Here is a 24609-nt window from a genome sequence, read left to right as displayed (position 1 = left end):
AGACGAGGTTTCACCATGTTGGCCAGGCTGGTCTTCAACTCCGGACCTCAGGTGATCCACCCGCCTCGGCCTCCCAAAGTGCTGGGGTTCCAGGCGTGAGCCACCGCGCCTGGCCTAAAACTCTTTTTTAAAAATCGTCTTTGATTAGCTGACGGATTTAACTCCTCTTGTGAGAGGGCAGTTTTTACTAGCCGTGGGACCCTGGGTAAATGACTTCATTTCCTGGTGTCTCCGTTTCCTCCCCTGTGAACGAGGGATAACAGCTCCCTCCGGAGGAAGGTGAAAAGCGGTGAAGCACCTGGCATATGCAGTAGTGCGGAGATAGCGCCTTAATCTCTCCCAAGACACCACTGTTCCGGTTGACAGATGGTAGTGAAAGCAAGCAGAATTCTTGGAGGGTGAGTCCAATCCAGACAGACTGGGGCCAGCACATCCCTGAGTTCAAAGGAAATAACTTAACAGCCCTGACCTAGAATCAGACGGATGCTCATGTGCAAAGAAAATGAGACTTGCCAGCTCTTCTCAACCCAAGGCAGGCTCTGTTTCTGGTGGCTGTGGGGAAGCGTCCCTTCGCCATGGCTCTTCCACTACGGGATCAAGAAGGGGACACCCAGGTCTCCCTGCCCAGCCAGAGTCCCTGCAGGAGGCCCTCCGGATCTCTCAGTAACGGGCCCTCTTTCTTCTTTTTCAGCCTGGGGACTCCTCGAGATGGAAAGGCCTTCCGGATCTTTGCTGTCAGGCAGTGAATTTCCAGCACCAGGGGAGAAGGGGCGTCTTCAAGAGGGCTTCGGGGTTTTGCTTTAATTTTTATTTTGTCATTGTGGGGAGGGGTATATGGAGAGTCAGGAAACTTCCTTTGACTGATGTTCAGTGTCCATCACTTTGTGGCCTTTGGGTGAGGTGACATCTTATCCCCTCACGAAAGCAACAGAATCCCAGGGTGCTCAGCCGGACCCCTGGTGCCCAATCCTGCCGGGGCCCCCGGGGTCTCCATCTGGGCACCCTCTCTCCTTTAGAGATCTGACCTGTCTCTTAAAGGGGACAGTTGCCCAAAATATTCCTTGCTGTGTGTTCTTCTGTTGGCGGAGGAAGTTGATTTCAACCCCCCTGCCAAGAGAACAAACCATTTGGAGCTTGCAATTGTGAAGCATTCACAGTGTCGGAAGCGGCCTTTCGAGCAAGTGCCGGTGAGTTTCAGGAATGAGTAGAAGGTAGTTATTTAAAAATAAAAACCACAGTCCGTCCCTACCAACAGAGAAAAATAGTTTTAATGTTTGCTGGTCAGACAGACAAATGGGCTAGAATAAGAGGGCTGGGGGTATGAGAGACCCCGGCTCTGCCCTGGCACGTGTCCTTGCTGGCGGCCTGCCACAGGCCCCCTTCAGTGGCCGCATTCAGGCCGGCTCTATACACAGCAGTGCTGGTTTATGTAGAGTTCAGCAGTCACTTCAGAGATGTATCTTGTCTTTGTCAGGTCGTTCGTCTTTGTGGCCCACCTGTTTTCTGCCGTGACCTTTGGTCCCGTTGAGGACTAAGGATTAGGACCCTTTCTTTACCCCCTACCCGTTGTGGCTCCCACCCTGCCTCAGACTGGTTTACGTGTCCTGGTTCACACCCAGGACTTTTCTTTGCAAGCGATCCTGTTTGAAGCCCACTTCTTAACTCCTGGTCTCATAAGGTTCCACTGAAATGAGATGTCTGGGAACAACCAAAGAAGGGCTGCTCTTTGCTCCTTTTAAAAATGACAATTAAATGTGCAGATTCCCCATGCACCCAATGACCTATTTTTTCAGCCCTGGGAGGAATGGAGTCTTTGGTACATTCCTGCCCGAGGTTAGCAGCTCAGTTTGTGGTTATGAAACCATCCTGTGGCCTCATGGCGGCGAGAGATGGGAATACACTAGAAGGATCTCTTTTCCTGTTTTTGTGAAACGACCCTTGCCAAACGTTCCCGAGGTGCTGAGGAGTGCAGTACATCCTGGCTGCCATCACTGTATAAAAGTGCTTCATGAGCCCAGACCAGAAGCCCACAGTGAAATGAAATACCCTTTTGTAAATAGCATTTTTTTGCAGAAGGTAAAAATTCCACTCTCTACCACCAGGCCAGCCAATAGATCACTTTGGCGAACGCTAGTTTCAAATTTGATTCAAAATATTTCTTAGGCGAAAGAACTAGCAGAAAGCAAAAAACTAAGATACTGTAGACTGGACAAGAAACGCTACCTGGGCACGTAGGTGATGCCTCCTTTCTTTGATTGCCTTTCTAATAAATGCAGAATCTGAAGGTAAATAGGTTTAAAACAAAACAAAAACCCACCCCTTTAAGGAGTTGGCAAAAAGCAGTTCAACTCTGAGCCTGACTGAGCTAAAATGTGCAGGATTCTATCTGCGCTTTGTGCATTGTAGGCTAGTCGTAATTCATAGCTACTGACTCTTCAGCCCCAAATGTCGGAGAGGAAGAATTTGGTCAGCCTGTCAGGTCGTGAGTCCAGTTACCACCAAACATCTGGGAAGCTTCTGGGTGCTGAGTGCTCTGCTGCTGGACTTTTGTGGCTGTGGCTGTGTCTGCAAGATAAATTAGATCACCTTGTGTGGTTTTGCCAAATTAGTGGAGAGTCCAGGACAATCCCAGTGGCCTCACTTCCAAAGCATCCCACCCAAGGGAGTCTTGAAACTTCCAGTGTGAGTTGACCCCATCATTTAAAAATAAAGTCCCCAGGTTCCCTAACGCCTCCTTCACTGGGCCTTCCTAGCAGGATAGAAAGTCCTCGCCCAGAGCAGGACCTGGGTGTCTTCTCCCCACCCCCCTTTGAGACCAACTTCACTCTGTTGCCCAGGCTAGAGTGCAGTGGCGTGATCTCCACTCATTGCAACTGCCGCCTCCCGGGTTCAAGCGATTCTCGTGCTTCAGCCTCCCGAGTAGCTGGGACTACAGATGTGAGCCACCATGCCCGGCTAATTTTTGTGTTTTTAATAAAGATGGGCTTTCATTTTTTTTTTTTTAATTTTTTTTTTTTTTTTTGAGGTGGAGTCTCGCTCTGTCACCCAGGCTGGAGTGCAGTGACGCAATCTCCGCTCACAGCAAGCTCCGCCTCCCGGGTTCACGCCATTCTCTTGCCTCAGCCTCCTGAGTAGCTGGGACTACAGGCGCCTGCCACCGCGCCCGGCTAATTTTTTTTTTGTATTTTTAATAGAGACGGGGTTTCACCGTGGTCTCGATCTCCTGACCTTGTGATTCGCCCGCCTCGGCCTCCCAAAGTGCTAGGATTACAGGCATGAGCCACCACGCCCGGCCAAGATGGGCTTTCATTATGTTGGCCAGGCTGGTCTGGAACTCCTTACCTCAGGTGATCCACCCACCTCGGCCTCCCAAAGTGCTGGGATTACAGGCATGAGCCACTGCGCCCGGCCATGGACCTGGCTGTCTTTATCATCCCCACAAACATTTTGAAACTGGAATATTTGTTTTCAGAACATGGAAACAAGACTATAAATTATAAGCCCTGTCCCTAGCACCACCTCTCCTGTGTGTGGACTAGAGCCCCTCATGCTCTCAGCACTTACCCTGTGTTTAAAAAGATCTTGCACCAAGCCAATGGCGTTCCTGGCTCTCCTAGCCCCAGAGTGAACATTTTTGGCTTTCTTAGGAGTTTTGCCCTACCGTATTCCAAAGCGTGTGCTGGTTTCTCATATTGTCTGTAGGCTCACTCAGCCCGCAGTTTATGTGTGTGCTTTTTTCTATGAAAAATGATGTATTTTGCTACTTCCTGTGTACAAAGTTTTATTGTAAATGTTTTTTGTGCTTTGCATGAACAGGGGCCACGTTGTTGCAATTGTTTCAGTAAAACTGGTTTGATTTCTAAAATGTTCCTATAACATATCTTTTATGAACAAATCTGAACAATTTGTGAAATAAAACATTTAAAACCATCTTTCAGGCTCTGGCCTGTTTTGTGTTGGCTGCTTCTCCTAGGATGTCTCATATACGCGGAGATGCCGACAGCCAGGGCCTGGTGGAGACCTCCACTCCATCCACGGGAAGGAGGGAGGGACTTGCCAAAATGCACATTCTGGCTCAGCAAGGCTGTCATGGGGCCAGGGACTGTCCATTTCTCGCAAGATCCTGGTGACGCGAATGCTGCCAGTCCCCAGATCACATTCTGAGTGGTGGCGGGCTCAAGGCCATTCTGTCATTGTCTAAGCTCTGGCTGCCCTAACAAAATACCATAGACTGGGTGACTTAACCCACAGAGATATCTTCCTCACAGTTCTGGAGGCTGGAAGTCCAAGATCAGGGTGACAGCAGCGTTGGTTTCCTCTGCGGCCTCTCTTTGGTTTGCAGGTGGCTGCCTCCTGGCCATATCCTCACATGGCCTTTCCTCTGGGCATGTACACTCCTGGTGTCTCTCTCTCTTATAAGGATGCTGGTCATACTGGGTCTGGGCCCCACTCTTAGGACCCATTTAACCTGAATTACCTCCTTAAAGGCCCTACCTTGAAATACACAGGCTGCCTCATGCCTGTAATCCCAGCACTTTGGGAGGCTGAGGCAGGAGGATCACTTGAGTCCAAGAGTTCAAGAGCAGTCTGGGCAACATGGGGAAACCTTATCTCTACAAAAAAAATACAAAAATTAGCTGGGCGTGGTGGCACACGCATGTAGTCCCAGCTACTCAGGAGGCTGAGGCAGGAGAATTGCTTGAGCCCGGGAAGCAGAGGTTGCAGTGAGCCGAGATTGTGCCACTGCACTCCAGCCTGGGTGACAGAGCGAGACACACACACACACACACACACACACACACACACACACACACACACGCACACATGAAATACATTGGGGGTTAGGGTTTGTTTTGTGTGGTTACAATAAGGAAATGATCAAAGTACGATTTCACAAATCACAGTTTATCGCTACACAGAGATTTTTTTCCCTTAGGTTCCCAGTGCTTAAACAGGGAGAGAATGAGACCCAACCTCATAGAGAGTACACTCGACAGACGAAGCCCGTTAACCCCGCAGTGAGTGAGCTCTAGAGTGATCAAGCCCTACTTGCTCACTTAGGATGGCAGCAGGCCTTGGTTTGAGGTGCACCAGCTGTTCTCAGGAGCACTGTAAGGTCCCTGGTCCCTAGAAAGCAGTGCCAGCATTGGCCAGAGGCTTCAGAGAGTAGCTCCAAGGCTGGCAGGGTGACCTGTCACAGCTGGAGCTCCCAGCCTTGGGAGAAGAGGCCGAGGGTGCAGCTGGCCACAGCCAGAGCTCCCAAGGGGGTCCATCCACTCGCAGGTCTGCGTGTGTTTGGAAGTCCAGTCGCGAGGGTCAGGAGCTCGCAGATGGGGTCCGATAAGGGGTGAGGCCACATTCTCCAGGGAAGAAGGGGCACATCAAGTTCTTAGCACAGCAAAACGCATCACTCGCGTAGCAACCTGTAGAAGTGTCTGGAATCATTTCAAAGCCCTACGGGCCGGGCACAGTGGCTCATGTCTGTAATCTCAGCACTTTGGGAGGCCGAGGTGGGTGAATTCCTTGAGGTCAGGTGTTCGAGACCAACCTGGCCAATATGGTGAAACCCTGTCTCTACTAGAAATACAAAAATTAGTCAGGCGTGGTGTTGGGCGCCTGTAATCCCAGCTACTTGGGAGACTGAGGCAGGAGAATGGCTTGAACCCAGGAGGTGGAGATTGTGGTAAGCCGAGATTGCGTCACTGCACTCCAGCCTGGGCAATACAGTGAGACTTTATCTCAAAAACAAAACAAAACAAAAAAAACAAACAAAACCCTATGTGTTTGTTCAAGGTGGGAAATTTAGTACATAACAGTCACCTTCTTCCCAGGCATCAGCCCAAAGGCAGCCCCTTTTCACCCAGGCACAGTCACATCTCCCCGAGTGCCCCAATTCACTGAAGCCCTAGAACAATTTGGGAGCACAGGGCTGGCCTTTCCTCTCCCCGGTGAAGGGAGCCTTCCTCTCAGGCTCTAGTGCGGTCCTTTTCCATGCATGGTGGGGATAGCTTTCCTCTTTAATAAATACCAGGCTTTCAAAATGTTGAGTAAGTTAAGATTGTGCAGGTCAATTGCAACAATCACCAAGATTAGATAATAAGGGCTGATGTTTGTGAAACACTTCCAGCTCTGTCCACAGCATCCTCAATGGGTGGCATATGTCCTGTGACATACAGATAGTTACTGCTCCTAATATCATTATTTTGACCAATGCACTTGGCATTCCCTGCACTGTTTTCTCCTCTAACACTGTCTCCCAAGCCTTCACTGCTTCAGCCACTGCTTTCCTGGCTTCTACCCCAGGGAAGGGAGGCCACAGCCCAATAGCAGGAACAAAGGGGTCAATGTCAGCTTTTGAGTTTCTAAACTGACTTCTTGTTTGTTTGTTTGTTTTGAGACAGAGTCTCTCTCTGTCACTCAGGCTGGAGTGCAATGGCGCAATCTAGGCTCGCTGCAACCTCTGCCTCCCAGACTCAAGCAATCCTCCCACCTCAGCCTCCTAAGTAGCTGGGACCACAGGTGCACACCACCACCCACAGCTAATTTTTGTATTTTTTGTAGAGACGGGGTTTGGCCATGTTGCCCAGGCTGGTCTCGAACTTCTGGGCTCAAACGATCCTCCCATCTTGGCTCCTCAAAGTGCTGGGATTACAGGCGCAAGTCACCACACTCTGTCTGTTTTTTAATTTTTTTATTTTGACACAATTTCAGACTGGCAGAAAAGTTGCAAGAATAATACAAATTATTCCCATATACATTTCATTCAGATTCCCAGACGCTAGCATTGGATTGCACTGGTCATTTTATTTCTGTATCTCATCTCTAAATTATTTAAGAGAGAATTGCAGGCATCACACTCCTTTTATCTCAATACTTTGAGTGTATATTGCCTAAGAATGAGGACATTCTCTTACATAGCCATGATAGAATTCTCTAAATCAGGAAATTAACATTAGTGCAATATATCATCTAATCTATAGACTTTGTTCAGATTTTACCAGTTGTCTTAGTAACGTCCTTTATGGCAAAAGAAAATCTCAGGTCGTGAGGTATATTCAGTTTTCTTTTCTTTTTTTTTTTTTTTTTTTTTGAGACAGGGTCTTCATCTGCTGTCATCCAGGCTGGAGTGCAGTGGCGCAATCAGGGCTCACTGCAGCCTCAATCTCCTAAGCTCAAGAGATCCTCCCACCTCAGCCTCTGGAGTAGCTGGGATCACAGGTATGTGTCAACAGGCCCCACTAATTTTTGGTTTTGGTTTAATTTTTTTATAGAGATGGGGTTTTGCCATGTTGCCCAGACTGATCTCAACTCCTGAGCTCCACTGATCCTTCCACCTCGGCCCTCCAGAGTCCTGGCATTACAGGTGTGAGCCACCACACCGGGAAGCTTTCATATCTTTTTAGTATCCTTGCATCGGGAATTGCTCCTTAGTTTATCTTTGTGTTTTTTTGTTTTCTTTTGTTTTGTTTTTTGTACAGTAGCATGATCTTGGCTCACTGCAACCTCTGCCTCCCAGGTTCAAGCGATTCTCCAGCCTCAGCCTCCTGTGTAGCTGGGATTACAGGCGTGTGCCACCATGCCCAGCTAATTTTTATAATTTTAGTAGAGCTGGAGTTTTGCCATATCAGTCAGGCTGGTCTTGAACTCCTGACCTCAGGTGATCGACCTGCCTCAGCCTCCTAAAGTGCTGGGATTACACGTGCGAGCCACTGGCCCCAGCCTATCTTTGCCTTTTACGATGTTGACTTTTTTAGTTAAAGATCGCTGGCCAGTATTTCGAAGAATGTCCCTGAGCCTGAGTTTGTCTGGTGTTTCTTTGCCATGAGGCTCAGGGTTTACACTTTTAGCAGATACCCTAAGGGAGACACTGTGTCCTTCTCCATGGCTGATATCAGAAGCTGCGTCTGTCTGTCCTGTTCCTGCAGCTGCTGACTCTGATGGCTTGGCTGAGGCACTAGCAGATCTCTACACTGTGAATTTCCTATTTATTTAGAGACAGGATCTGACTCTGTTGCCCGGGCTGGAGTGCTATGGCATGAACATGGCTCAATGCAGCCTCCACCTCCCCTGGCTCAGGTGATCCTCCCACCTCAGCCTCCTAAGTAGCTGGGACCACGGTGTGTGCCACCGTGCCTGGCTGTTTTTGTATTTTTGGTAGAGATGGGGTTTTGCCATGTTGTCCAGTCTGGTCTTAAACTCCTGGGCTCAAGCATTCCACCTGCCTCAGCCTCCCACAGTGCTGGGGTTACAGGTGTGGGCCACCGTGCTTGGCTTCTGTTTTTTTTTTACACTAAGTAATTATCTTCTGGAGAGATATATTGAGACTATGTAAATAGCCCATTCCCCATAAAACCTTCGCCCACTAGTTTTTGCCTCTGTTGATGATTCTTTGAGACAAGTATTTTATGATGGTTGCCAAAGGTGAACTTTCTAACTCCACTACTCTTTCTGCATTTATTAGTTGGCATTGTACTGTAAGGAACAGATTTCCCTTTTCCTCCGTTTATTTATTTAGTTGCATGCACACATGCACGTGTGTGTATACTGATATATGTGTATGTTATATAATTGATAGATATCATATTTTATATGTGTATCGTATAGATATACAATCTCTATCTAGATATATATTATGTATGTATGATATATAGATGTAGACATGATATGATTATATCATTGATCTATAATATACACACATATACATTGGCATGGACTCAGGAATTCTTATTTTATGCAGTGGATTAAAATGCTTTCCTATCAGTTTTATTTGGATGCTCAAACTGTCCCAGATTTGGAAAGGGGAGCTCCGTCCAGCTGGCTCCATGTCCTCCCAGCGCGGCCCATCAATTCGAGGACTTCCTGACTTTCTGGCACAACAAGATGTTCCTGGCTCATCTTGTACTTCCCCTGCCCAGCCCTGGAATCAGCCATTTCTCCAAGGAGCCCTGGTTCCTTCTGGTGGAGAATGGTGTCTAAATAGGAAAAAAAAAAAAAAAAAAAACTGGCAGAGAAAACAGGTTGAGGGAAGAGATGCTTGTATCTCAAAAATAACAGATTTGGGGACAGTCTGGTTCCTCACCCCATACAGACCTGATGACGGAGAGCAAAAGCCTAAACCCAGATGCTGGCAATGGTCTGAGGGGCTTCCCAGAGCTACGAGGCAGGGCCCCCTCCCCCTGTAGAAACTTCAAGTATCTGACGCTCACTTTCCCAGACTCCCTTGCAGCTTATGTACGTGCAAGGGGTGGGGTCCAGAAAGCTCTCAGGGGAGCGGTGGGGGCTTCAGGGGCAGCATGTGGGAATGCCAAATTTAGGCAAAATAAAATAATAATAAAACATGGTATGGGACACGCTTAGCCCCAAAATGTACTTATTGCTTATCTGCAGTTCCTGTTGAACTAGCCTGCTGTTAATATGGCACCCCCAGTGTGGGTCTAACAGGAGAGCCTGGGCTCCCACCCCAGGGGGCTGCATGGAGCCATAGCGCTGCCACCAAGCAGGCGGGTCCCCTCAGACAGCTCCGTGGCAGGACCTGGGAGCCACTCCCAGCTTCAGAGCTTCCCTGCTTGGTCCTCCAGCTCTCCCTGAGATTCTGTGGGACCTTCAAGATCCTTTTAACAAATCCCTTTTGCACTTAAATGAACTCGGGGTTCTGGAAAGAGTCACCTGCTCCCACCTCTCACAGAGACAAATCCAGCTGGGAAAAAAGGGAGAAAGTGCCAGGTCAGTTCTGGAAAACCAAAGAGGAGAAGGGGCCTGTTCCACATTTCCACTCAGAACCTGCAGTATTCCCCACCCTCCACCCTGCAAGCTGAATCTCGAGACAGGGGTCTGGGAGGGAGTCCAGGGCAGCAAGCCTGAAGCCACCCAGTGAGGCAGCAATGCCCTGGATTGGTGTGGGAGGGCTGGCAGAGGCTCCCATGCCCCCAAAAGAGAGAGCCAAGAGATCCTGAAGGGGATCTCCCCACAGGGAAAGGGCATGGGTGGGAGACCTGGCCCTCTCAGCAGATGCCACCACAGAGAACATAGCAATGACACCTTGTAGCTAGTGCTATCCTGAACAAATGGCACCATAATCTGGTAGCTCCCTGCAGACCAGGGATGCTATATGCACCCTGATCCAATTATGCCTTGGGAGGCTGAGGCAGCAGAATCGCTTGAACCCCGGAGGCGGAGGTTGCAATGAGCTGAGATCACACCACTGCACTCCAGCCTGGGTGACAGAGTGACACTCCATCTCAGAAGGGAAAAAAAAAAAAGAGGAGAAGATATGAGAAAGGATTAATGAACCAGTCCAGGGAGAGTGATGTGGATAAGAAGGACGTCCCAGCCTGTCCGGGTCTGGGTGGTCCGTCAGCACCTTCCAAGGAAGAGTCTTTTATGTGGGCAGAGCCTTCCACGGGAGACGCCAGGCCTTACCACAGTGACAGCAAGACAGTGTCTGTTAAGACAGCCGGTTCAAGCTGGGGGAGTCCTGCTCTCTTTATGGCCACAGAGTCTTTTAGCGGAGACTGAGAGAGGAAGAGAGTGTGCCCAGGAGTCCTTATCTGGATAGGTGCAGTCTTTGTGGATTAGGCAAAACATCTGGTCCTTGTTATCATGATGCCTTTTGAAATGTAGGATGGAGTCTTTTTCCAGGATGGAGTTACTTATGTCAAGGATGCCCTCTACAGTGTCTATATCCAGTGCCACTTTGATGAATGAATGAGCGAATGAACGAACACACAGCTGGTGGCACAGCACCAACCCTGGAGGAGCGAGTGTGGACACTGGTCTCGTTTTCTGATTTCAGCAGCTCCAGGCTGCAGGTCGGGATGTGTATGGCTGTAAACCACTGCTCCGTGGAGGACGAGAGGCCGCAAAGTGTGACTTCCTGGGTAGGAAAGACAGGTGCCTCTGCTTCCACCTGCTCAGCCCTGGGGAGAAGAGAGTTTGTTTCTGTGACTCCCCTTCCTGACTTTTTGCCTGGACCTTTCGATGTTTTCCTGTTCTATGAAGGGCTAAAAGGAAGCAGAAAGTAAATGGGGCTGATTTCTCCCGAGTGAATTGACAAAGAGCATGGGGAACCAGGAGCCTCCTTGAGAGTTTCAACCTCCTCCCTCCTCACCGATCGCCTTGCCTGGTGGGCTGGGCTCAGGAAACTGATGGAGAAAAGGGGCTCTGTGTCTCCTCCATGCGTGCATGTGTGCATGTGTGCATGTGTGTATGCGTGTGCGTGTGTGTGTGTGTGCATGTGTAAAGGGCGAGCCCAAGGGAAAGGAAGGGGGTAAAACATGAATACATTTCTAGTGACTGAGCCACTGAGTCCCTGGGCCCAGAAAGAGTGTGATGCAAGCTGCATCTTGAAGATGGTGTGATCAAAACCAGACAGCTACTCTATTTCCAAAGTGCTCTATCTTACCTGTGCCAGGCACTATCTTCAGCTCTATAAATATTAATTTCTTTGTTTGTTTTTTTGTTTGTTTTGAGATGGAGTTTTACTCTTGTCGCCCAGGCTGGAGTGCAATGGCAGTGATCTCAACTCACTGCAATCTCCGTCTCCCAGGTTCAAGCGATTCTCCTGCCTCAGTCTCCCGAGTAGCTTGAATTGCAGGAGCCCACCAACACGCCCAGCTCATTTTTAGTAGAGACAAGGTTTCACCATGTTGATCAGGCTAATCTCAAAATCCTGACCTCAGGTGATCCACCCACCTCGGCCTCCCAAAGTGCTGGGATTACATGTGTGAGCCACTGTGCCTGGCCTAATATTAATTTCTTAATCCTCATAGCAACCCCATGAGGTAGGTGTCATTTTATCCCCATTTTACAGATGAAGAAACTGAGGCACAGAGAGGGTAAGTGACTCACACAAGTTCACACAGACTGGAGGGAACAGAACTGGGATTTGAGCCTGAGCCACCCGGTTCCTGGGGCCTTCAATTGCGTAACGCACTCAATCCTCCAAAGCTGTCTCAGGATAGCTCTCAGGTCTCAGACTCCTGGGTCAAAACCAGCAGCACAGTCATGAAGAACATCACATCAAGAAAGACACAAAAGCATCAGTTGGGCATGGGGCACACTTGTCGCCCTAGCTGCTCAGAAGGCTGAGGCAGGAAGATGGTTTGAGCCCGAGAGGCGGAGGCTGCAGTGAGCTATGATCCCGCCACAGCACACTAGCCTGGGTTACAGAGCAAGACCCTGTCTCGAGAAAATGACAATCAATTCAATTCAATGCAGATACTAATTGTCCCCAGATCACTGGCTCTGTGCTCAGCAAACTTTATCATAAGGGCAGCGATGTGGATCAGAGTGACGACCACTTCACAGACGAGACGCTTCACTCCCTGCCTGCCGCCCAGATGCTAAGGAGGGAGAAGCCAAGTCTCAGCCTTCGACGGCTCCTTCCCTTCCAGACTGCGTGGGCTGGTTTTTCCTCCAGCTACTTTGCCAATTCAAGGGCAACAAACCCCACCACTTGCCATGTACTAAGAGGAAAATTATTTTTTTTGAAACAAAAGGACACCGAATACAGCAGGGACACCCTGAGGTGTCGGCAGAGATGGGTCCCAGCTTGGAGTGGCCACAGGCGCTCCTGTTTGACCCCCCAGTGGCCCCTTCATGTGGAATTTCTGCACTGTCCCCAGGGACTTGGGAACCTGACCCCAAAGTGTAGCCAAGGAAAGGGAGTTTCGATGCTGCCAGTGTCTCCGGGCTGCCTGTGTGGCCTCAGCTTACCTCTCCAGCTGTCTTTCAAAACTGCCCCGGTGGCTCGCTCACCAGTCAGTGGTGACAAGAGACAATTCGACAGTCGTAAGAGTGGGAGGGTGTGGGCCTCGCTGCAGGCTGGGAGTCACGCAGCAGCAGAACACCGGGGGCCAGGCCTGCCTTTGGCAACCGCAGTTCCCCTCCCAGCTCAGGAAGCAAGGCCTGAAGGGATTTTCGGGGACTTGTGTCTCTAGTCCTACTTCCTGCTCAGCTGTTTCCCCAGTATCTCTCTTTAGACTAAGAGCCAGCTCTATTTCTCCGATAACAAAATGAGGGTGACGGTGCCGTCCTCGGCACTTAGGGTGGCAGATGCCAGAATGGGGTGGGTGTTCAGAGATGCATCCTGCGAGTCACGATGCCGCCCTAACATCATGTTTGCGGATGTGCAATGAGAGCTTTCTCATTCATTCTATCAACAAAGGAGGTTCTCAAGTGACTGCTCAGGATTGAGCACCAGAGATAGAGCGGTTCCCAGATCAGGGGAGGGGTAAACAAGAGTCCCACAAATAGTAGCGGTAGTCAGTAGCATGTGGCGTTGAAGCGGAGGACTTTGTGTGTAAAGACAGGGAGGCTTCCTGGAGGAGGAATCTGGTCTTTATCTTAGGAGCAATGGCCACAGTCATGGAAGTGTTCATCAAGGGTGCTGGGATGAGATTTGCATCTCCAAGGCTCCTTCTGATGGCAGCATGGAAAAGGGGTAGACAGGTCCAGCGTGGAGGCAAGGAGGCCAGGTGGAGGCTGTTTCCCAGCCCAGGTGAGAGATTTCAGCAGCTCAGACTGGGATGGTGGCCACTGGGATGGAGAGAAGCTGGTAGAGAGATACTGAGGCAAAGACACTGGCTTGGGAGTACACAGGCTTTGGGGAGCAGGAGAAGGCAGGGTCAGATGCCTCCCGGTTATCTGGCTTCACGAAGCTGGACCGGTGGTGTTGTCAATCAATGCAGGTACCTTTGGGTTGAAGAAGAAGGTAGAAAGAAAAATCGTGGCCATAGTAAATTTTTTAAAAAATACAAAGTATAATCTACAATATGACAGCATCTTTGTTTTAAAATGTACAGAAAAAAGACTGAAAGGAAATTTACTACAGATTAATGAGGTTCTCTCTGAACAGGGGATTGTTTTCTTTCTGTTTTTCTCCATTTCTCAAATTTTCATTAATGATCACATACAATATTACGATTAGGGAAAATCACACTTGAAACAAGCATCATATATTTGACCAACTCTGGAGAAACCCATGCCTTTTATAGAGGGAGCTTTTCCATTTTTTCAGAGCAGGGAGCAGACAATCCCAGTGCTGGGACTCAATGACCCTTGGTTAAACCTCACCCATTTCCAGGATGATTTGCCAGACAGGCACAGCCTCACACGAGGGGCCTCTCAGAAGAAGTTTTTTGTTGTTGTTTTTGTATTGTTTTGTTTTGTTTTGTTGTTCCATTTATTAAATCTGGGTTTGTGCATCATGTTCTGAATTATAACAGTTCATTGTAAGTTTTTTTTTTTTAAGTTCAATATTATATTTTCTCTCTTTCTCCCAAAGAAACATTTAAATCAAACCACAGGATGAAGTTGACATTTGTTTGCAACTTTTGGGCCTTTTAAAAAATAAGAGGAGCTCCCTTCCCTGGCTTCGAAAGGGTAAAGGGGTGTTCTGTTTTGTTTTACTTCTGGATTTGGGTAGAGAAGAACCACTTTGAAGAAACCGCCACCATAAATCCTGTCTGCTTGCTTGGGAAGAATGGTTGGCTGGGGTCCTTTTAAGCTGGGAGCATGAGAAGCTAGAAATGGCGTGGGGCTTCCCTGACACCCAGGAGCCATCAGGAAGAACACAGATGCATTCCAGGGGAGATAAACCAAGCCGCTCCCCAAGCGGCGGGGGAGGTGGGGTGGGGGGGGTGGGGAGGCAGGGAACAGCAAAAGCTCTGCCTCTGCACCGCCAGCTGCCAGCTGCGTCTTTCTAGGGCACCGCCCGTGCCTCTGAGTCCTCCAACTGAACCAGGCTGAGACTCAGCCACCAAGTATAGGGCATTAGTTGGGTTCTTGCTCCAGAGCCCAGAGCTAAGTCATTAGGCATGGGAGGCGGCTGTGCATGCATGGAGGGTCAAGCTCTTCGGCCTCGACTAAACAAATAGTAATAGTAGAAGTAGTAGTAACAGTAGTAATAATAGTAGCAGTAGTAATAATGATAGCAGCAGTAACAGTAATAGTAAGTGGTGGTTGTAGTAGTAATACTGCTATTAGTGGTAATAATCCTAGTAATAATAGTAATATTAATAATAGTATTAGTAACAGTAATAATGGAACTGGTAATAATAGTAGGAACAGAAGTGGTGATAATAATGGTCATCAGAGGAGAACCATCCCAACAACCTGAGCACAGCTGGTCTTCACTGGACACCATGAGCCGCTGTCCAGACCTTCTTCACTCCCACCAACACCAGCCGCTCCACTGACTATGAGATGCTCAAGGAGGAGCAAGAGGTGGCTGTGCTGGGGGTGCCCCACAACCCTGCTCCCCTGATGTCCACTGTGATCTACATCCGCTGCGAGACCTCTGTGTCCAACCATGTCATCTGGTCCCTATTTAACACCCTCTTCATCAACTCCTGCTGCCTGGGCTTCATAGCATTGGCCTCCTCCGTGAAGTCTAGGGACCAGAAGATGGTTGGTGACCTGACCAAGGCCCCGGCCTGTGCCTCCACCGCCAAGTGCCTGAACATCGGGGCCCTGATGGTGGGCATCCTCGTGACCATTCTGCTCATCGTCATCCCAGTATTGATCTTCCAAGTCTATCAAAAGATCAGGAGGCACCATCCAGGTCAGAAGCTCTGCCCATGCCCTATCTCCCACGTGCTCCACCTTCCATTCCTTCCCCTGCCCCCAGAGCCAAGTCCTGTATCAGCCCTTTACCCTCACATGCTTTTCTACAGTGGCATTCAATAAAGTCCACGTGTTCCCGGAAAAATAACTAAATAATGGTCATCATAATACTAACACTAGCAATGGCAGCAGCTATCATTTAGTGTCCTCTGCATCCCAAACACCCCTGTAAGCACGTTCAGAGACAAACACATTTAATCTCCAAGACACCTGTGAGGAAGGCAGTATGTTACCAGCCTCAGTTCATAGATAAAGAAACTGAGGCACAGGGCTTTGAAGTGATTTGCCCAAGGTCTCCCCACTATTAAAAGACAGGGCCACCAGGCACAGTGGCTCACTCTTATAATCCCAGCACTTTGGAAGGCCAAGGCCAGAGCATCGCTTCAGTTCAGGAGTTGGAGACCAGCCTGGGCAACATGGCAAAACCCCGTCTCTCCAAAGAATACAAAAATTAGCCAGGCGTGGTGACGTGCACCTGTGGTCCCAGCCACTTGGGAGGCTGAGTTGGGAGGATCACTTGAGCCCAGGAAATCGAGGCTGCAGTGAGCCAAGATCGCACCACTGCACTCCAGCCTGGGTGACAGAATGAAACCTAGTCTCAAAAATAAATAAATAAAGAGGCAGGACCAGGACTTGAATCCAAATCTGTGTCACTTCAGAGGCCCCGTGTGCCTTTTCATCCAAACCGGTGGTTCTCCTGCAGCTGCCCACAAGTCCCTGGAAACATGTAAGCGTCTGTGGCGCACCTTCGGGGACTCAGCTATAGTCTAAGCTGAGTGCCCATACGTGGAGGACCCAGCTCTTCTGCCTCAGCTAAACCAACAGTACTGGTAGAAGTAGTAGCAGTGAGAACAGTAGCAGCAGGGACAGCAATGGCAGTAGTGATAGTAGCAGTAGTAGTGATAGAGCCGTGAGTGGTAGTTGTTGGGTTTCACTGGGGGTCACTTGGTGTTGGAATCGGCCTCTTGCTGCCCTACACCAGGGGTTCTCCTGCGCCGGCCTGGATCTAAATCCCTTAACGGGCTCGACAAAATACAGATCGCCAGGCCCAGCCCCAGCCCCAGAGCATCTGACTCAGGAGTTCTGGGGCGGGGCCTGAGGACCTGCATTCTAACAAGCTCCCAGGGGATGCTGATTGGGCTGGCCTGGGAGTCCTGCTTTGTGAGCCACTGCTCTGGGCCAATCCTTCCTCCCCGGAGGAAACTCCATCGCGCACGTGAGCGCGTGTGTTCGTTCAACCCTCACTCAGCACTCACCACGGGCCAAGCGCTGTGCTAAGCACAGAGGGTGACAAGGCAAAACAGACAAGTCCTTGCCCTTGGAGAGCTTCAGTCCCATTGCCTGCTCTTCTGGCTTTGACAGCAGGGATCCTCGGGGGCTGAGAGGGGCCTTGGGGAGTGGATAAGATAAGATGCCTGTTGGCGGAAGAGGACCTGCCCGCCCTGGGAAAGGCTCAGTTTGTTCTTGGCCCCTCAGCGAATCCATGGTCCAAACCTCCCCTCTAAACCAGTTACATAAGTGTTCCCTGAGGCCTGGAAACTTCCAGATGGCCACACGGCCCACTCCACCAGCTGCTCCTGGGATGTCAGCTCCGGCCACTTCCCGGGTCCTGGAATTCCCAGAGCAGCCAGACACAAAGCAGCTGTCTAAACGTGAGGAAGGCCAGGCACGCCGAGTGTGAGACGGGCTGACAACAGCCTGTGTGTACTCCTGGCCCCTCTCCAACAGCAGCTGGGCCCAGAGGGCGGTGGGGGCCCCAGTGCCAGCAAGGATGGAGCAGGGTCCCCATGACCCCAAATCTCTGGGGCCCCAGCACACACTAGCTGTCCATCAGCCCCAGAGGGAGGTGTGCCAGCAATCTCCCCCTTAGCCAGAACAGGCCACTCTGTCCCTGCCTTTCTGCTCAGACACATTCCTGGTCCCTTCTGGTTGACAAACTCCCCCCACCTGCTTCTAAGCCATCCTCACCACATCAGGGAACCACGAGGGGCATCAGAAACACCCAGAAAACGTGTCTAGAGTGCCCATCCCTGGGCCCCACCCACAGTCTAATCCCATAGGTCTGAAAGCTGGCCTAGGAATCTTTAGTTTTACAAAGCCCCAGGCAACCGTGATGCAGGAGTTCCTCAGGCCATCCTTCGAGAAACACTGACACAGATGGCACGCTCTCATTTTATAGGACATAGGATCTATATGCAACGGAGAATATTTTATATCTACATATGGTTGTCCGTAGCTACAGCCTGACTACTTACCTATACACAGATGATGGATGACAGATACCGACATATCCCAGGACACCCAAGTCTCCACCTCACCTTCACAAGGCTTTCTTTCTCCCCTTGTTTTCTATAAGGACACCTGTCACAGAATGTGGGGCCACCCTAATCAAGAATGATCCTATCTCATAATCCTTCACTTCATCACACCTGCAAAGACCCTTTTCCCAGATGAGGTCCCAATCATAATCCTTTGGGGTTCGGATGTGGATGAATCTTTTTGAAGATTCAAACTACTACAATGGTATGATATAAACAAATATTTATATTAGTTTAATGTAAACTATTCTAAAGAATATAGATATTCTCCTTGGAAATTGGATCTCGCCAGGCATGCTGGCTCATGTCTGCAATCCCAGCATTTAGGGAAGCAGAGGCAGAAGGATCAGTGGAGCCCAGGAGTTCAAGACCACCGTGGACAACATAGGGAGACCCCATCTCTACAAAAAAAAAAAAAAAAGGGAGGAAAAAACAAGTTTGAAAATTGGACTTCAAGCAAAAATACACAGGAAAGACATTTGAATTCAAGTGCCCCAGAGGACGGAGCCTCAGGCTGTCTCTGGGCCCCTCTTCAAAGTGGGCGGGCTTTGCACTACAGCCAAGCAGAACAGCCAATCAAATGGTGAGATTTTTCTTGAAGGTCACAAACCATCTGTTATTGTCTGCCTGTAAGCCCTGTGCATGCTTCACGCCCTCGCGGTTTCTCTCCTTCCTTCCCCGGCCTCTCCGCCCCACTCCTTTCCTGGTCCCCGCTAACTGGCCGACCCTGGGCCTCTTCCCTTCTCCCCGGGCTCCCTCTCCCCTGCAGTCATCCCATCCCTTGCCTTACACATCATCTGCATGTGTGCCCCCGGCACATCCCCACACCACATCTTCAGCTCTTGCCGCTCTGAGGCACAGGTCCATAGAGCCCACTGGCCAATGGCCATCTCCACGCCCTGACTGATGCCTCTTAGCCTGTCTGGGCTCCCATTGCCTGGCATGTAAAATAATGATGACTTTGGATGGCCACTGTGCATGTGCAGGAGGCTACAGCAAAGACGCTCAGCACGTGGTAAGTGCTGAAGTTCTGAGGATGGTGTCTTCTAAGGCAGCATGCAAACGGCACGGCCGCTCCCCTCGAGGTGGAGGAGACTCTGACTGGGAAGCAGGCCCACGGCCAGGTCCTCCCAGGTTCAGGGGTCAGGGTACACAGCTGTTCAGCAAGACTCTTGGGAGGACCCTCCCCTTCCTTCCCTGGTGCATGAAGCTTCAAGTCTCCGGCAGAGCCTTCCTGTTCTTTAGCAACGAGCCACGGGGTTTAAGTGTAAATCGCCCCCAGGAGACAAGAATCAAGGACTTGGACTTATTCTCACTAAAGTGCATGTGACTGACAGCAGATCAGTTCCCAAGAGAAAGCAAGTATGAGGACCCTGGCAGTGGGGTCCAGCAGTGGGGTCCAGCTTGGCGCCCCGGCTTCAGGCAGCGCTCAATGGTCTCACGCCCCTCAAAGGGGGCAGTGCAGAATTGCCCACCACCAGGGGGCAGCAGAGCACCAGGGACCAATTTCTACCACTCCCCAGACGGGTGAGAACGGATGCCTCTAACCCCGGCCCATCTAGGCAGCCTCTCCTCCTTCCAGTCCGATATATGCTCCATCCGCGCACCCCAGGGATCCAGAGAGGCCTCCAGGGAAGCAGGAACCCCATTTCTTAGAGGCCATTTAGCCCAAGTAGTGACTGAAGCCCTTGACCTGTTATTCAAGAAAAAGGGTCCGGCCCCCATCCCAGGGCCCAGCCCCCATCCCCGGGACTTCTTAATTTAATGCCTTAAAGCGGGGTCCCTGGGCCAGAAGCAGCAGCCTCACCCGGGAGTTTGGTGTAAATGCTGATTCTCGGGCCCCACGCCAGACTGACAGAAGCAGACTCTCAGGGAGTGGGCCTGCAATGTGGGTTTGAAGACGCCCTCTAGGAAATTCTGATGCAGCTCAAACATGAGAACCAATGAATCCAGCCAAATAGGAACGCTGCTTTCATTTGCACAGCCAGTGTTGCCATCAGGAAGGACAACATGGTGTGGTGGCAGTGCCCTGCACTATGAGGAGGCTGACCTGGAACGAGGGCACTGGACTCTGCTGGCCTGGCCTGTGCTGGCAGCAGTAGGTGGCTCATATGTCCTCATGGATGAATGAGCTGAGCATGGTGACGGCCTCGACACACAGCGCCCATGACCCAGCTCCCATCGGATCCAGAAGGAAGAGTTAAATGTAGCCTCGGGGGTGCCAGTTCTCCAAAATGAGTGCTTCTGTGGCTGAAACGGAGCCCCAGTCCTCCGCAGACTGGGCACTTAAGTAGAGGCCACTCATCAGGAAGCATCAGAAGGGAGGGGACCCCACAGCCTGGATTCGAATCCCTGATTCATACGAGCTGGGATTCTAATCTACTCAGGTGTCACAACCTCTCTGATCCCCAGCTTTCCCGCTCTGTCCACTGGGGACAGTAAAAGAACCGACCAAATAAGCTTGTTGTGAGGACAAAATAAGATCACTCATGGGACACCCTGGGGCGTAGTAAACATTCACCAGTATCAGCGAATTTTCTTAGTAAACAGGTCATGTAAGTTGTAAAAATCTATGTGTTCTCAATCTGGCTGTTCCTCCAAAGGTTAAACATAGCGTTTCCATGGGACCCAGCCATTCCACTTGTGAGTTTACACCCAAGAGAAAGGAAAACACGTTCACACAAACACATGTGCGAGAGCGCTCTTGGCAGCACTATTCACAGTAGCCAAAACACAGTGGAAACAGCCCACAGGTCCATCAGCTGCTGATGGACAAACAAAATGTGCTCCATTCACTCAACGGAACATTATTCAGCCATGAAAAAGGAATGGTGTTCAGGTACGTGCGACAACGTTCATGACTTTGAAGACGTGGTGCTGAGTGAAAGAAGCCAGACACAAAGAACCACAGACTGCTTGATGCCATTTATAGGAAACGTCCAGAACAGGCAAATCCAGACAGACTGAAAGTGGATTCATGGTTAGCAGGGGCTGGAGGAAGTTGAGGAATTGGGGATGATGGCTAAAGTGCACGGATTTTTGGGGGGTGAAATAAAATATTCTAAAGAGGATTGTAGTGATGGCTGCACACCTCTGTGGATACACTAGAAACTACTGAACTGTGGGCTTTTAACAGGTGAATTGTGTCTATGTGAATTATATCTCAAAAAAAAAAAGCTGTTAAAAAAAAATCCAGGCTTCTCCCATAAGATTCTCTACAGCTATTTTAATTGTTAATGAGAGTAAACAGGTGTGCCCCATGACCACTTTAATTTTTAACTGATCCCTAAGCAAAAGAGTTTAGAAAAGGTGCCCGAGGTCACGTGCGGTGGCTCACGCCTGTAATCTCGGTGCTTTGAGAGGGAGGCTGAGACAGACAAATTGCTCGAGGCCAGGAGTTCGAGACCAGTCTGTGCAACATAGGGAGACCCTTATCTTTATAAAAATATTTTAAAAATCAGCCGGGCATGGTGGCGTGAGCCTGTAATCACAGCTACTCAGGAGGCTGAGGTATTGCGTCCAGGAATTTGAGGCTGCTGTGAGCCAGGATCACACCACAGCAGTGCAAGACAGCAAGACCCCGTCTCAGAACAAAGAAAGAGAGAGAGAAGAAAGAAAAGAACAAAAAAAACAGGTGCTTGAGCTCAATTCCACATCCAAGTTAGGGGCTCTGTCACGAGCCCTCCTTCAAGTGGCCGGGCCTTCATAGCACACCAAAGCAAAGCAGTGCACTGAGTATTGCATTTGTTTAAAGACCACAGACTTTCTCGTCAGATTTGTCTGTAAACTCCATATAATCCTTGAAGTGGGCTAAGCCCCCTGAGTTCCTCAGGGGTTCGAGGCTAACTTATCACCAGAAAAAACCCAGCATCTCCAGGCCCAGAGAGTCAGGCTGGGAGCCCGCAGCCATCCATGAAGCCAGCTCCAGGGAGGTCTGGCCTTGAGCCTGCCCCGGCCTTATCTCCGAGAGGATGTGTTCTCGCCCTACTCCAACTGTTTGTCCGGAAGACAAAGGCCCAGGCAGGGTCCTGAAAAGTGAAGTGTCACCCTTCAGTGATCAGGGGGAAGCGTCCGCGGCCCAGCTCTGGCAGAGTCACCGAGAGAACGGATGGGGCTCCTGGCACAAGGACCCTGTGTTTTCTGTCCCCTCCCTCACTCAGACCCTCCCACAGGGTGCCCTCGCCATCCCATTGGCCTTCAGGCTCTGAGGGTGGCCTTTGGGTTCCCCGCCTTGACCCCTGGCCACCTGCATGCCCTGCCCCTCCTCCCACTCCCAGGCACCTCTGGGCCTCCGCTCAGGCCGTCAAACGCAGCTCTACCAGGCCCCGGCCGCATGCCCTTGGACAAGTGCCCTCTCCAGAGCCTCAGCCCCCTGTTTGCAAGAGCTTGTGAGCTAAAGCATGCCGGGGCCTGAATACGAGGCCGGGGCAAACTGGCATTCCTGCTGGCTCTGGCTTCTGGGATGGCAACTCCTCCAGCTCACTGCCCTCCACCCTTCTAGCTGCAGCTCCCTCCTGTGCCCCAGAACTGCCCGGCACTCTGGGGCTCCCAGGCTCATCTGGGCACGACTCTGCGCTCCCGACAGAGGGCTCTGCACACCCCCTCCCTAGCCTGGCCCATCGCAGCTCTTCACAAAGACGCTTCATGGAGTGAGTGAGTTTCCAAAGCACTTTTCCTTCCATTATCTCATTTGGTCCTCACAGCACCTGGAGGCGGGCAGACAGGCTGTTGCTCCATTTTACAGGTGAGAAACAGAGACTCAGAGCCCTGGGCTCCAGGTCAGCCTTCTCCCCTTCAGCTTCATGGGGTTTCAAGACAGGGGGAGAGGGGCTCTGGCCGGGGGTTAAATGTGGTGCTGTCCACAGCCCCTGCATGGCCTATTACTCGGAACAGTCCTTTGAAAGGACACCCTTTAAACAAAGCCTCCCAGCCCAGCCAGGGGGAGCGGTCCCCGTTTCCCTGGGCCTGGCTTCACCCATCCCAAGGGTGGGGCTGTGCCTTCGCTGACTCAGTCCTGGTCCTGGGCTGGGGATCCGGCCAGAGCCAGAGCTGCTCTGCCTCCCTGGCCCGGCCTCAGACCCACGGCACCGGCTCAGTTTATCTTCCTTGTCAGTAAAAGAGGGAAGTGTCCCTAGGGACCCTGAGGGCCACTCTCCTGGAAAATGTGGACAAGCTGTTCAGGCCAGTGAGAAGGGATGGTTCTTTGCAGCCAGTTCCTGCAACAGCCCAGAAACAGAAAATAGAGCCGCCCAGGGGCTTCGATGCCAAGCCAGACCTGGGTCTGCACCCGGCCCCTCTGGCTCCCAGCACTGTGACCTTGGGAGACCTTGGGAACCCCTCCAGCCCGTTTCCTTATCTACAAAATGGAGAAAAGGCTGCCTAATAATTATCCTTGTTCGGAAGGGCAATCAGTATGTTTAAAGGAGGTTGTGCAGTCTAGGAAATGTTGGGCACGGTGCCAGACACATAAGTAGTCCGCGATGAATGTCACTTATTTTTAAAAAGCTTGCTTATTGGTAACATTCACCAGAAATCCTCCAGGGAGAGGCAGAGTGAGAAAAAACGACATTGCCAGAGTAGGGGGTTATGGGGGAACCCTCAGTGAGGGAGGAGCAGGAGAAGTGGATGGAGGGTTGGGGGGAGTGCCCGGCATGGGGAGGGGCATGGAGAGGAGGAAGGGGAGAAAGGCCAGGTGAGCCTCCAATCTGAGTGATTTGGGGCCATGTGAGAGGTTTTGAGGGGGCTGGGGGACAGTCAGTGGGCCTGAGTGACTCTGACACGGTCCCATCAGAGGGCAGGAGCGGTGCAAGGGCTGTTTCAAGAGCTGTTGTCGAGGTGGGAGGTTGGTCTCACTTGGATGTTCTTTTAAAGTCCCTTGGCAGTTGCAAAGCAGAGATTGAAACTCTTTCTTCAACTTCTGCTGGCTGCTGGGTCGTTTCTTTGGGGGTCTACAACGTGCTGAACCCTGGGAACTAGCCGGGTTGCATGTTTCTGTCCTCAGCGGATGGTAGGAGGGCCTAGTGGAAGGCCCCCAAAGCGGGTAAAGACACCAAGGGCCAGCTCTCAGTCAGGGTGCAGCCCCACACGCAGATCAGGACTCAGAGGAGCCGTGGAGAGCCCAGGCTGCCGTCCCCACGCTCTCAAGCCAGAAGGAGCCTCGGGGTTAAGTGGGGCGTGTGTTCCCCGGCACGTGTGTTCATTCCTAAGGCCACCCCAGCCAACGGCAGCAAATGCGGGGGCTGAAACCAGCCTAAGCACATAGAAGGCCCCGGGGCACGCCATTCAGTGTGATTTCAGTTCAACGTTAATGGGGGGACATCGCTTCCCGGCTGGGGCCTCTGTGTGAGAGGCACTCTCTGCCATGTCTGCGTGGGTTTTCTGGGGGCACTCTGCTTTCCTCCTACATCAAGATGGAATATTAGGGAAAAGGCACGTCTGCGTGATGCCAGCCTGAGTGGGTGAGTGGGTGTGGGTGGGTGTGGATGTGGGTAAGTGGGTGTGGGTGAATGGGTGTGGGTGAGTGGTTGTGGGTGGGTGTGGGTGACTGGGTGTGGATGAGTGGGTGGGTGTGGATGTGGGTGAGTCGGTGTGGGTGGGTGTGGGTGTGCGTGAATGGGTGTGGGTGTGGGTGAGCGGGTGTGGATGTGGGTGGGTATGGGTGTGGGTG

General features: G+C 51.0%; 1 protein-coding gene and 1 pseudogene across 1 annotated transcript in view; both read left to right on the top strand.

The window, feature by feature from the left end:
* Positions 1–1772, top strand: part of CRISPLD2 (cysteine-rich secretory protein LCCL domain containing 2) — a 105894-nt gene extending 104122 nt beyond the window's left edge. The window contains exon 15 of the mRNA XM_011928058.1: positions 692–1772. Coding sequence (XP_011783448.1) covers positions 692–746 — 55 coding nt within the window. The 3' untranslated portion in view covers positions 747–1772. The remainder of the gene's footprint in view (positions 1–691) is intronic.
* Positions 1–16395, top strand: part of LOC105501946 — a 41458-nt pseudogene extending 25063 nt beyond the window's left edge.
* The last annotated feature ends 8214 nt before the right edge of the window (positions 16396–24609 follow it).

Source organism: Colobus angolensis, unplaced genomic scaffold (assembly GCF_000951035.1).
Source record: "Colobus angolensis palliatus isolate OR3802 unplaced genomic scaffold, Cang.pa_1.0 Scaffold76, whole genome shotgun sequence".
NCBI classification, from domain to species: domain Eukaryota; kingdom Metazoa; phylum Chordata; class Mammalia; order Primates; family Cercopithecidae; genus Colobus; species Colobus angolensis.
Note: the sequence above shows the minus strand (reverse complement) of the source record. Positions and strands in the feature narration are given on the sequence as shown.